General features: G+C 37.5%; 1 protein-coding gene across 1 annotated transcript; it reads left to right on the top strand.

Moving 5' to 3' along the window:
- Window positions 1-5,265: 5,265 nt before the first annotated feature.
- Window positions 5,266-13,682, top strand: FGG (fibrinogen gamma chain). Its single transcript, XM_008524542.2, has 10 exons — window positions 5,266-5,650; window positions 5,752-5,796; window positions 5,991-6,174; window positions 6,286-6,379; window positions 7,906-8,036; window positions 8,342-8,475; window positions 9,398-9,582; window positions 11,125-11,402; window positions 12,765-12,934; window positions 13,463-13,682. The coding sequence occupies exons 1-10, from the start codon at window positions 5,573-5,575 to the stop codon at window positions 13,475-13,477; spliced, it is 1,314 nt and encodes a 437-aa protein (XP_008522764.1). The 5' UTR covers window positions 5,266-5,572; the 3' UTR covers window positions 13,478-13,682.
- Window positions 13,683-14,928: the final 1,246 nt, after the last annotated feature.

Below are 14,928 nucleotides of genomic sequence, written 5' to 3' on the forward strand. Positions count from 1 at the left end.
TCCATTCCATCAGTGAATAACTTTGATTCTTGTAATAACATCTTGTATCTGTGTATCATCTTAGCTTAAGAAGTGCTTCACGATTTTGTTTAGAGTCATGGTTAAGAGTGCAGGCTTTGCGTCCATGGGTCTGAATCCATGTTCTGGCACGGTGACTTTGCATACATCACCATAACCTCTCCAAGGCTCTCATTCTTCATTTATAAGATGCAGATAATCATATCTACCTCCTAAGCTTTTTGTGAGGATTAAATGAGAGAATACACAAAACAGCAACAACTGAACTATCACATGACATGGAACATAAAGAAGATGCTCAAAATCAGTGGCTCATTTATTATTCCTTCAGGCCTATATCATGTGTGGCCAAGTCAGAAAGTCCTAAATTAACTCTACATAATCCAATTCAAATTTAGCAAGCAATTTTGGAGCGGAGATGAACAAAACAGACAAGGTGTTCACAGAGTGAATTATCAATATGCATGACAACCATTAGCCGTTGATATTATATTTTCAAATCAGAATACAGAGAGTTGGTCGATAGGCAGTTTGGGAAATTATTATTTCAATAAACAAGCCCATTGACCTCTGAATTAAATAAAATAATTACTTTGGCTTAAAAACTACCTATGCTATTTTCTCAGAAAACAAACCTGGAAGTAGAGGAAATTTGATTTAAGAAATATTCTTTTTTCCTGGAATTCGTTAATCATTTATAGTTTACCAGAGAAAAAATTTGCCCAAATATGGGCAAGAGCAGCTAGTTAAAATTTAATAAACCTAGTGACTGAATGCAGGACCAGTGTAGGCGTCTAAATCAATGTTGGTTATTTTCTTTCAGAGAGCATCTTGTCTAATAGGATTCTGATTTAGGACTTGAGATTGTGGTAAAAAGCAAGTCTTTTCTCTAAAATTGTGATAACACATCTCAGATTCTAATGCAAGTCAACAAAAAGCCAGGAATACAAGTACTATACTTCTAAAATTGGATGATAGAATATTCAATTTCCTCAATTTATGCTTATCAACTTTGTGTGTATGAGATTACATATAATACATCATATATAATAGATACATAAGTTTTAACACAAAATTATGAATTGTTACCTTAAATTCCACAAACCTATGATTTATGATCCTCAGCAAAAAGAACCACAATGGCAACATGCTTGGTCGGACATGCTTTGCTTGAACTCTTTTACTGACGGGAAGTATACCTTCTCACAAGGCATGCACTCTAGCTCTCTTACTATTTCATCTTTGATTGGTGCAATTAATTTAGGTGGAATTTCTTCTTAAATTAGACAACTAGATGCTTTCTTCTCTTGGGAGCATTACAGAATCAACCTGTAGTTAGTTGCAACAGATCATTTATTAAAGAGAACTTTCTATAGCTGGAACAACAAAGCTTGGTCCCCATGAAGCAAATCTACCAATAATGGTCCCTCTTACAATTTTGTGAAATTAAATGCCTATTTATACAAATTCCAATTGTCACTGTAAAACATTTGGTAATTCATAAACCTTATAAACATTTGTTTAGTGTTTTCTGTGAATTAGGCAATGTGCTCAGCACATTATTTCATTGAATCCTTGTAACAGTCCTATGCAGTATTATATTATAAATATTATTTCTATTTTACCAACACAGATTCTGAAACTTAGAGTGATTAAGTCACTTGTCCTGAGTGACACAGCTAGTAAGTTATAGAAATGGGATTCAGACTCAGGAAGACAGACTCCAGAGCTCGTAACAACTGCTTAGGCATATTCTCCTCCATTGGGCTATACTTCCCTTAAAAGGCAATGCCTTAGTCACCTTTTATATTGAAATAAAAAATAATCAAGAAATAATTACTAGTACAACAAATAAATCATTGTGAATCATCAATAATGGCATATTTTAATTATACGTACTTTTGGGGAAGGTAATATGTGCATATATTCAAAATTCTAAATATAGAGAGTATACAGAGAAAATGAAGCCTTTTTTCCAAGTTTGTCCTGCATTCTCCTGCCCCACACCCCTCCATGTGAACACTGGTCAACTCTAGTGTGTAATCTAGAAATGATATTCAATGCGTATGCTAACATGTATGTATATTCATTCGGTTGTCTTTTTGTATTTTGTATACAGTATACAGTATGCAATATTGAATAATCTTTTTGTCTTCACTGATATTGTAATGTCGACTTTATCATACTAAACATCAAAATAAGTCTAAGCCTATTATCTTGACAATACTTATCTACCTACAATGGCTCAGTATCATTGTTTAAAAAATTATGGATTATCATATGTTTTAATATTTGGGACATGTTTTGGTCCTCATTATTCTTCCTCTTGTTTAGAATTTTCCAGGATAATTTTATTTTTATTTTTAATTTGAAGTTTATAATAGCTCATCTAATTCTTATAAAAAGAAAGAAAAGAAGAGGAAAATATCTTGTTCATAGTTTTATTGGAATATCAATACAGTTCTAAATTGCGGAAATCATTGACATTCTTCTTGATTTTTTAAATTTAGAAACAGAACATGATTTCACCTTTTCCAGTTCTTAATTTACACCTCCAAGGTATTGTTTGGAATTTTTAGTAATATCAATCCTCCTATTTCTTGTTAAATTTTTCCTTGGATATTTTATCTAGTTGTGTGTTTGTGGTTGAAATTATAAGTGCAATTTTCTTCTTCCATTACATATTCTAACTTGGTGGTGTTTTTATCACTAATCAGATGGTTATTGATTTCTGATTAGTGACTTTTACATACCCACTTTATCAATAGCTACTTTCTGATTGTCATTCATTTACTTTACGTGGTTACCCTTACCAAAGTGCTTTATTTTTGCAATTTGGAAGTTTTGAGAGATATTAGAAATGTAAACTATAAAGGCTTACTTCCAGCCCAATTCAATTCTATGCCATCAAATCATTATTGAGTATTAAATATTGCTATGGTAGGTGCAGTAGCCATAAAAATGTTTACAGTCTAATGAGGTAGATATGGCACAAATATATACAATACAAGGTTGCTATAAATCCTATGAAAAACGTAGAGCTGGCCTCCAGAGTTTTGGTTTTTGTTTTGGGGAGAAGTAGGAATCATGAAACAGGATCTTAAAGTTGTATAGGATTTTGACAGCCAGAGATGCAGGGGTGAGTATGAAGGCAATCCAGGCAGAGGGAGCTACATATAAAAAGAAAAACACAATCTGAGAGATAATACTATAAGGTGCACATTAAGGGGATGCTATGTGATTCAATTTGGTTAGACAAGAGGGTGTAGGAAATAGAATCAAGGGAGAAAAACAGCAAAGGTAGGAGGGACATTTATTATGTTTATATTCACTGTGATGGGGGATAGAGAGTCATAGAAGGTTTTTAAGCAGGTGGATGTCATAATCAGAGCTACATTATAGGAAGAAGAATCTGTCAGCAGAGTGACAAACAGTTAGGAGCAGGAAGTGAGTGGAGTGGAGGAAGGGAGATCAATTGGCAGGCAGTCTAGACAAGCAGTCTAGACAAGAAATAAGAGGGCCTACTCTGGGATGTCAGCGGTGGAAATAGAAAGTAGGAATAAAATAGAAGTGACAGCGTAAAAACAGTTTTAACCACAAGCTCTGACAGCTGATTAGGTGGATAGATAAGGAGGATGAGGAAGACTGTGAAACTTTAATTGGCTGGTGGTCAAGGTGTTGTGATTGGCACTAACTGACAATACTATTAAGGGGAACTATTAAGGAGGAGAGAAAAGGCAAGTCTGGTTTTGATATATTCACTTTGTTATAATAATTATTACTGACTGAGTAGGAATATTTACCTTTGTTTCAAGTCAAAACATAAATATTCCTTTATAAAGACTTAGGACTAAACATTAAAGCATCAGGATTTCTTTCAATCTAGATGCATTTTTCTCACTAATGTATTTAATCAAAGTTTGCAGTAAGCTTAGTTTCAGAGGAGGAAATGAGGAATAACCCAAAATAGGAATTTAATAATAGTGATAATGCACAATTGTAAATTATCGACAGGAGATGATAATAAATGTGTTTTCCCAATATACCAGGAAGATCTAGGGGCAGAGCAAAAGGGACAGCCCTGGGGCTGGCCCGATGGCACAACATTTAAGTTCACACTTTCCACTTCAGTGGCCCAGGGTTCGCAGGTTTAGATCCAAAGTGCAGACCTATGCATCCCTTGTCCAGCGGTGCTGTGGCAGGCTCCCACATATAAAGTAGAGGAAGATGGGCACAGATGTTAGCTCAGGGCCAGTCTTCCTCAGCAAAAAGATTAGTGGCAGATGTTAGCTCAGGGCTAATGTTCCTTAAAAAAAAAAAAAAAAGGACAGCCCTGCCCTAATGTCTCATTTTAGCCCTTTTCCTCCAGCTATGCTTCTAGTCACTTATGGGAGGTGGATTTTCTAGCTGCTGCCTCCTCTGTCCAGGCTTTCCTCTGAGGTATCTAGATGGAACCTCAGGAAAAACAAAGTAAGCTCCTGACTGGTTTCCCCTCTGTGCCACATGCGTTGCCTCATCAGCCAGTTCTTCAAGACCAAGAGAAGAACTGAGCTCGAAAGCTCACTGTGAACCCAGAGCCTAGGAAATAGTCAACTTATTGGTGAGGAGGGTCAAAAGTACAAACTTCCAGTTATAAAATAAATAAGTCCTGGAGATACAATGTACAGCGTGGGGACTATAGTTAATAATACTGTAGTGTGTATTTAAAAGTTTCTAAGAAAGTAGATGTTAACAGTTCTCATCACAAGAAAAAGAAATTTGTAACTATGTAGTGATGGATGTTAATGAGACATTGTAATGATCATTTTGCAATATATACAAATATCGAATCAATATGTTGTACACCTGAAACTAATTTAATGTTATATGTCAATTATATCTCAATTTTTTAAAAAGGAAGAAGAAAATTAAGAAAATGGTCAACCCAAACGAACAGGAATGTATTTCCGGTGTCATTTGTTCCTGAAAGTACTGGAAGATTGGGAACAGGTGGAAAGCAGTGTCCTGTGGCCATAGTCACAGGTTGCAAATAATTGTTATCTCATCCCTGGGCTAAGAAAGAACTTTCGGTAAATTGGGTTATGGCACCAGGTTCCATCTTAAAGTTGGGCTGGGTTGTTCTGGTCGAGGTCAGCTGGCAGAGTTTGTTCTGGTCGAGGTCAGCACTCTGTGTTTGCTCTCTTGGCCCTGTACTGGAAGAGGTTGCATCACGCAGCCTCCCAGGCTCCCCGCCCTCCTCATCGCAATGGCTAATGCTTCACTACCCTTTGCAGATGGATCTGCTTCAGGGGAGAAAGGTTGAGCTGGGTCACAAAGGAGGAGCTTAAACCTGTGTGCAAAATCTGGGAACCCGACCCGGCACAGGTTGGGGGCCAGGATGAAGAAAAAGAGACGGGAAAGATGTCCCCACCTTCTAGGTCAGAATACCTCGTGATCAGCTCCAGCCACTGGCACTCTTGGCCATTCCTGGAGCTTACATAAAGGGACAATTGGAACCTGAGAGGCCACAGTGTGAACACTTTCAGGGCTGGGAGCACAGAGGACCCCTGACATCATGAGTTGGTCCTTGTACCCCCGGAATTTAATTCTGTACTTCTATACTCTTTTTTTGCTCTCTTCAACATGCCTGGCAGTAAGTGTGCTGTTCACAAGACATATTTGTTTTAAACAGAAAGCTAAAAAATAAGAAAATATATGATAAACTAGTGAAATTTCTGTATTTTTCTCCTCTAGTATGTTGCTACCAGAGACAACTGCTGCATCTTAGATGAAAGATTTGTAAGTAATTTTTATGTTTCTCGCTGTGTTTGAACTGGAAAGGGGCAGAGGAATGAAAGGAATTCTCTCATAAATATCATTTAGCGTTTTAAACTCTTTTTTTTTTTAACATAGTCTACATTTTAGCTATTTTTATTGATAGATTTTAAGTATAGCTTTCATCAAGATTTCTAATCACTCTCTTGTATTTCCAGGGCAGTTATTGTCCGACTACCTGTGGAATTGCAGATTTCCTGTCGAATTACCAAACCAGTGTGGACAAGGATCTACAGGATTTTGAAGACATCTTACATCGAGCTGAAAATCAAACCTCAGAAGCCGAACAACTGATCCAAGCAATCCGAACCAGCTATAATCCTGATGAACCACCAAAGACAGGTGAGAAACGGAATACCACCGACGGAGAAAATAATTTGTGGATTTCTTTTGCTGTTGTTTTAGTTGTTGTATTTGTCTGAGCAAGTTTATGTCTCTGATCCCATATTACAGGCAGAATAGATGCTGCTACTAGAGAGTCCAAGAAAATGATGGAAGAAATTGTGAAATATGAAGCTTTGGTTGTAACACATGAATCAACTATTCGGTAAGCATTTTTGTTTTAATTTACTCTCCAAGACTGATTTAGTGTTTATTCAATATTCCAAGCTTCCATGGAAATAATCTTTTTATTTTTTTTTCCCATTTATCCAATTGGCATTATGCCTGACCATCTTGAACACAGTGGAGATAGGAATTTTTAGTGCAATGAATTCTATTGGGTTATAATAGCTTTTTAGTAATCGTGTGGGAGAAAGGTGTGTAGTTGTCTTCAAATGCAATGGTCAGAATGTTCCGCCCTCCCCCACCCCCGCACCCCCATTTGTCTTACAATATAAATTCAAACTGATGAGAATTTGGGTGTTGAAAATAAGATTATTTTATAAGATTGTCAATAAATCAGTGATGAGGAATTTGCAAGCAGAGACATAAGAAGGATCTTAGCTATAAAAGTAAATTATATTGAAGTTAGAGCAGAAAAAAATGTGTTTTAAGAGACTAAGTGTAACACACATTATGAAGCTACGTGTTGATCGTGGCAAAATGAACCTGCAAAAATGGGTTTTCCTCCTTTCACTTGAGAGTAAAATGTCTCTGTTAACAACTTCTTAGGGACTCATGAACTTTCTGAACATGGGGTCTCAGATATCAGTTTTAGTTTCTATCTCAATTTCTTTTGCAAATTGTTCTCAAAGCAGCATAAGAAATTGAGCTAAACAGTGGCTGAGGAAAAGTGGCCAAGGAGGGGTTTCTCCACTTTTTTGGTATCAGAAGGCCATTGTTTTTATTGCTGTGATTATTATTAGCATTAAAATTTGTATAATTATTGCTCATCATTGAAGCTGAAGGAGACTATGGTGCAATAATTTTCTAAGGCGCAGTAGAGAAAAAGAAGTAGTCGAATAGTTTGTCTATCCTTCTTTACTTCAAAGGAAGACACAACAGTCTATTCATTGTAGATAGTTTTCTGTCATTTTTGAATATGTAGAAGCAAGCCTGTGAGAAACAACAAAAGTGGGGTCATTACTTGCCCTAGCCTTTTTCCAAAGCTATGTAAATATGAACATTAAGGAAAAAGGGAAAGTGTCTGTTTTATTTTATGCAAGATAATGCCCCAGATAGTTTTCCCATGTAAGTTATAGATTGACATCCATAAATAAATCCTCAGAAGTTCCACAAGTGAAAAGGAATAATGCTTCAACATATGTGAATTACTAATCAGAGCTCTTCCTTGCCTAAGAAAACTCTATCCTAAGAATAATTATCAGATGGTTTTCCTATTAACCAGGCTCATCACTCACATAGCTTGTTATCTGCTGCCCTTCATGCAGAAGGTAAAAATCAGAATGACCATTTACAATGACTTTGTTTATTGACAAGGGCTTTGTTATTTTCTTTTCTAAAAAGCTTAGAATTTTAATTCATCTCAAATTAGTAACATAATTTAATTTTTCCAAAATGGAGTAATTTATCAAGAAGCCATTCCTGAGAAAATAAGGTAGTATTTTTAAAAGAAAACACAAAATTACTCCTCTGAAAGAATATTCTGTTATCTTATTCTTCTGCTTGCAGATTTTTGCAGGATATATATAATTCAAATAATCAAAAGATCATTAATCTGAAACAGAAAGTAGCCCAGCTTGAAGCAAAGTGTCAGGAACCTTGCAGAGACACAGTACACATACAAGATACCACTGGGAAAGGTAAGTGAAAGGTTTATATTGGGATTATGTCCATTAAAGTGAATATATAAAGTGAAGGAGATTTTACAAATTAGAATATATAGGAATAATTTGGAAAGTGTCTACTCATTAAATCTAACGTGTCCGATTGCTTAGACTTTTCTTGAGTAGCTAAAAATAGTCTGAAAGGAATGATGATGAGAGAAGTAAGAAAATGCTTCTTGGGAAATGAACACAGTGGTTTGCAACATGTTAAAAGCTCATTTTCAAGACTGGAACAGTCTTACCTGGATTTCAAACCACAGTAAAAATGTCTTCTTCTTCAGATTGTCAAGACATTGCCAATAAGGGAGCCAAAGAGAGTGGGCTTTACTTTATCAAACCTCTGAAAGCTAAGCAGCAGTTCTTAGTCTACTGTGAAATCGATGCAACTGGAAATGGGTGGACTGTGCTTCAGAAGGTATGTTTTCCTCCCCATGTACATTTAATAAACCCCTGCCATATGCTTTTCTAAACACTTCGTGAACATTAACGAACATTAACTCAATCCTCACAACTTCTCTATGAGGTTGCTGCAACTATTACCTCTATTCACAGAGGAGAAAACTTAGGCATGAGAGGTTAAGTAACTTGCCCAAGGTCACATAACTCTTAAGTAACAGAGTCAGGACTTGAACCCAGGTGATCTGGTTTCAGAGGCTGTGCTTTGACTCTCTACTATGCTGGCACTGCTGTTGTAGATTCATGATAGCAAGCAATCACAGTATCATATTGATGAAGAACTAGAAAAGACCTCTTTCATCAGGTAGATCAAGACCTAAGACTGCCCATCACAAGAAGATGAAGTCCCACAGAGGATACAGTTGGGCTGCTCCAAGACAATGGCCCTCTGCTGCCTCTGCCAGTGCCTGGCGCCCACTGTGGATCCTTTTACCTTTTGTTTACCTTGGACCGCTATTACAACTACTCCTGCAGGGGGCGCTCAGAGGGAGTGACTGATAGATGTGCTGGTAGGTAGACAAAGATTGAGCAATGGGTTGACCTTTCCACCATCAGTACTAGAATCAGCAATATCAAGGTGGAGTTCTGAAATCCTTTAGGTGTTTTTTTAAAACTATCACTAATTTAGAATTTATAATGTGCCAGGCACTTTTTAAGTACTTCTCTTACATTCTGTTGTGTAATCCCTGCAATAACCCCGAGAAGTAAGCATCATTATTCCTATTTGACAGATGAGGAAACTGAGGCAGCTTGCCCAAGTTCACTTAGTTAGTAAATGATGGAATCATACCCTCCATATTTTAGACAAGATGTTTATAATGTGTTCTTCATGTGCACTGATAATCTATTCTCTCCTTTTGCCCATGTAATTGTGTAATTAGAGGCTCGATGGCAGTGTGGATTTCAAGAAAAACTGGATTCAATATAAAGAAGGGTTTGGATATCTATCTCCTACTGGCACCACAGAATTTTGGCTGGGAAATGAGAAGATTCATTTGATAAGCACACAGACTACCATCCCATATGTACTAAGAGTGCAGCTGGAGGACTGGAATGGCAAAACCAGGTACTGTTTAGAAAGGACTTCTTTTTGTCATAGAGACCGTCTGGAATGTGCACTTTCCAACCATCATAAAAGTCAATATTTACTAAGAGTTGAATATGTACCAGAAATTGAGCATGAAATTATAATTTATTACAAATAACTATTTCATGAGGCAGTTACTATTATTAATCCCACTTTACAGATGAACTTTCCTAAGTTCACAGTGCTGGTACATGGTAAAGGTTGGATCTGAACTCAGGTAGTTTGACTCTACAGCCTGTCCTCTTAACAAATATGCTAGTTGAAAAGTGAATCCAGCCTCTTCAGATTTCCCTGTGCTTTAATGACCATTCATTCAGTCAAAATCTAGAGCTATCTTAAAATCAAATCAGCCAGCTCCTTTGGTGAGATAAAGCATCTTCTTCTTTTTTTTTTTTTTTGAGGAAGATTAGCCCTGAGCTAACTGTTGCCAATCCTCCTCCTTTCACTGAGGAAGACTGGCCCTGAGCTAACATCCATGCCCATCTTCCTCTACTTTATATATGGATGCCTACCACAGCATGGCGTGCCAAGCGGTGCCATGTACGCACCCCGGATCTGAACCGACGAACCCCGGGCCGCCGAAGCAGAACGTGCACATTTAACCACTGCACCACTGGGCCAGCCCCTAAAGCCCCTTCTGTGCTCAGAGATATCTGGAGGCCTTGAGCATTGTGTCCCTAATTAGAATTGAGAAAAATATTCAACCCTCTTGTTGTGTCTATGAAATAATGAAATATATTCTGTATCCAAACACTATTTTTATTTTTTTAATTTTTACCCAGAAAACACCATAGTCAGTAGACCTTCTGTGAGAACATCTCCCATTTTCCAACTACTGGAGATCGGGGAAGAAGATAAATATTTTCTGGAAATCTCTTTTTGTGCACCAAGGCCCATTCTTCCCTGAACCTCACAATTTTTTCTGGGGAGGAATCTCACTCTTATCCTATAGCTCATGTTTTGTGGGCCACACAGGGACCACTTCTTTTATGCGATGCTCTAGGAAGCCCTCCTTCTTGCCACTATCACAATGCTTTGGTAAAGAAAAACCCCTTTAGGATCTCACCTTTTAGATGGTAGAAGTGGCTAATGAAGCTGTAGCTTCTTCAAGTTTGGTGCTTTAACTAATGGTCACTCACTACCAGATGATTCCTGTGGTTTATGATAACTTTGTGCACAATGCTAAACACTTAGACAAAAGTGGAAAATATGAAATCAGTCAGATTCATCCACACATGTATGTTTCCTGTTAGGATCCTATAGCCATTCAAATGGCTGCAGTTTTTAGTTTTCACTCGGATGCCCTGAAGATTTCTAGACTCATTTTGGGTGGTGCTGATCAGCTCTGAACTGGTTCAGACATCCATTGCCTCTTGCCAGACTTGCAGAAAACTATGCAGTGAGCATATTTCAGACTTAAGAAGCAAAGTTAAAAGTTCTAAACAATTGTCCTGTGAAAGAGTGAACTTCTGACATCCCTAGCGGGGCTCAGATATGATATCTGTATTCCCTTTATTGTAGCACTGCAGACTATTCCACGTTCAGGGTGGGACCTGAAAATGACAAATACCGCTTGACATATGCCTACTTCATGGGTGGAGAGGCCGGAGATGCCTTTGATGGCTTTGATTTTGGTGATGATCCTAGTGACAAGGTTTTCACATCCCACAATGGCATGCAGTTCAGTACCTGGGACAATGACAACGATAGATTTGAAGGCAACTGTGCTGAACAGGATGGATCGGGTTGGTGGATGAACAAGTGTCATGCTGGCCACCTCAATGGAGTTTATTACCAAGGTATGCTTTAGTCTATATTTTAATAAAAGGTAATAAATAGATATAGGGAAATGAGAAATAATTAGTAAAGATATTGGGGGATTTATTGTATAGTTCTGTATTTTAAACCAGAATTGGATAATACTAAGCTTATACCTCAAATTGGCCCCTCTACAAGAAATCCACCTGCTGCAAAATATCCGGTAGCTTGTCGTTATGCCGGAAACTACCACTATCAGAGTTGACACTTTGAGTTATGGTATCTCCTCTAGACTAACCCTGCATATGATCTGGATGGACTAATTACTGTATTTATGCTTGTTAACACATTCAACTGGCTCAGCTGCCCATGACCTATGTGTCAGATAAAACCAGTGAGCAATGAACAGGTATCTGGGGGAGGAGAGTAGAGAGCAGGGAAATATTGGTAAGGGCAGGGGTCCATGAAAGCCAGAGAGGAGAGGAGTCCATCTGAGGAGAGTAGGCCCTTATTTTAGAATGGGGGCAGGGCAAGTCAGAGTTTTCTCTAAGGCTGGAGTAGTTCTGAACACCGGTTTTACTTACTGACAAACTATTGCTACTACCTGACAGTTACATCTGGGGAAGCCCTCCTGATGCTAAAAGATCCATTAAGATGAGCAATCTTTCCTTCTTAGGGCTGACCTAGCCAATAGATTACTTGTCTTCTTCTTAAAAAATATTTAAATTTACCTTTTAGTTTTCACATTTCTGTTTTAGAAACCTAACTTATCCTTGCATCTACAAACCATACAATTATAAGAAACTCTCAGGGAAGGTGCTTGATCCATGTTCATAGTCTGCGGTACACTCCAGTATTGGGCTCAGACAATCCCTTACAAAATTACATGAGATCCGGTGCCCTGGGACAAAAAGAAAGCAAATCAACCTAGTCTCCACTTTATAATGGAGATGTAACATAACATTCCAGAACTGTTTTCTAAAGTCCCTCATACTTTCCAATAAAATTGTGTTTCAGATGACCTGAGACCATCTGATCAGGAATTATGACTCCCGCCTTTCTAACCTGCTTGCAGGAAGATGGTCCATAACAGCTGAGTCCACGATGGCTAAGCTCAGGCAGAGAGACCAGTTGGGGAAATTGGGGATTCTAGCCCTGTTAGTAGTGGGTACATTTAGAGTATGAATATGACCAGGAAGCACAACACAGATGTAAGGAATTGTTTAATAATAAACTTATTTCAATTGTAAATCAAGATTTTGGGAATCTTTAAGGATATTTTCAGTTAGTAGATAACACTATAGATTTGATGTGACAGTGGACTTCATAACAGACTTCTTTACAGATTTTTTGAGGTAAGGAAATTCAAGAGCAATAATACGTACATCTCCAACTTGTTTTAGGTGGCACTTACTCAAAATCATCTACGCTTAATGGTTATGATAATGGCATAATTTGGGCCACTTGGAAAAGCCGGTGGTATTCCATGAAGAAAACCACCATGAAGATAATCCCATTCAACAGAATCGCCATTGGAGAAGGACAGCAGTTCCACCTTGGGGCAGCCAAACAGGTTGGACCAGAACACCGTGGCAAAATAGAACATGAATATGACACAGAATATGACGAGTGATTTTACACTGAGAATTAAATGCTCATTTCTATTAACCCACAAAGTTTCAGAAACTTTTCTGAAAGTTTCTTCTCGGTTTCTCTTACTATACTTATTAATTTTAAGTCTTTTATTAAGGATATTTAGCCTTAAATGGAAATTAAAACTCACTTTGGACTGTTGACGCAAATTACTGAGCTCAGAGTTATTTAAAATTTGTTTATTTGATGAGATAACATTTTAGCTTATCTCCTAGATATAAAATAAAGTTATTGCCATATCTTTTATTTTAACATGTCATTTTATCTTGGTGATTTTTAAAGTTATTTCTTAAATATTTCAGTATATACTAATAAAATAGGAGTAAATTCTAGTGTTTCAAATGCCTATTTTTTTCCATATTTATTCCCTCTAAATCATACATATTTAATGCTTCTTTTTAAATGGGGAGAATTTTATCTTTTTAATATATTTTCTGTTTGGTCATAGGCTGGAGACGTTTAGAAGACAACTTCAAATGGTAGACCTTTTTAAAAGGACTTTATCTGAGCAGAGAAATATAATGTTTTCCTATGGGACAATGGACTTGCAAAGCCTCACTTCATTTTAAGAGTAAAAAGAACCCTTATCGAAAACTCCACTAACAGTTTTATGCTGGTAATAATTTATCTACATGCCATTTCAATAAACATTTTGTTTCCTAAGACTAGATACCTGGTACCTTTATTGACCATTAAAAAACACCACTTTTCTTCAATTTAGTAATTACACTTCGGTCATCGTCAGTAGCTTCTGAGTCCTCACTTGATGCTAACTATTATATCTGATCCTTGGGGAGCTATGAAGGAAATAGAAATCGTGGCTTTTGCCCTCCAGGGCATATAAGACAAATATAGGAAAATACGGTAACCCAAAGTGACAAAATTTGATGTAGGAACATAAACACAAGTCACAATCACATAACTAAGGTTCATGGTGCCCAAAGTACAGCCGGAGATAGAAGACTGTTTAGAGATTCTCCCACAAAAACCTTTCAGCTCCAAACTCTTATGGCCAGATGTGGGCACTGGGAGAGGACGGCAACTCAGAGGAGAGAGCTTTATGAAAAATCTGCTCAGTCCCTCACTGGTGAAGAATGAAGCGAAGGGAATGAAGCCATTGCTTCATTCTGAATCCAAGAATATTGAGTTTTTAGCATCCAGAGATAGGGATAGGCCACTTTCTCTAAGGAATAGCTAAGTCTATATAAATTGGCGGAAGGTTGACCATGTAAATAATTGACTAGTCTTATGTGGGGAGGATCTGGTTGTTCTGAAGTCCTGAGCTTTGGCTTTCGATTCTCTTCCTTTCCAAAATGTCCTTCCTAATTCTCTCACCTCCTTATTCTCATGAGTCCTGATTTTTGAATATACTGTCAAGGAGTTAAAACAGTAAATCAACTTGTAGGTATACAACCAAATGCTTGTGAGGCTTTGGGAACAGGAATGTTGATTCATTTTTTGCAGCACTCATTCATTCATATATGCTTGGAACACTCATTCAACTCACATTTATTGAATGCCTTTGTTGTCTAGCTATTATGCTGGATATTGTGGATATTGCACATAGTACTATCCTCCTCTCTCCCAGAACTATTCTATTCCATACAGTTCTCAAATTTCAAAAAGCCAGTGACTTGTCCTCCCAATCTTCCTTATTCTTCCTTCCCCATATCATCAAGCCTGTCAAATCCACCTCCTAAATATGAATTATATTCCTTTCCTTCTCTATACCCACTGCTAACATTCTAGTTGGGACATACAACATCTTCTGCCAGGATAATGGCACTCTCCTCCTTCTTGTCCTCCGTCTTGCCTCCAGCCTTGTCTGCACCCACCTTTATCATGCTCCAAACTGGTTTAAAATCAGAATGCATACAGTCTACAACTTTGTGAATCTATAAAATCCTTTGGGTG

This window comes from Equus przewalskii, chromosome 2 (genome assembly GCF_037783145.1).
Source record: "Equus przewalskii isolate Varuska chromosome 2, EquPr2, whole genome shotgun sequence".
Lineage (NCBI taxonomy): Eukaryota > Metazoa > Chordata > Mammalia > Perissodactyla > Equidae > Equus > Equus przewalskii.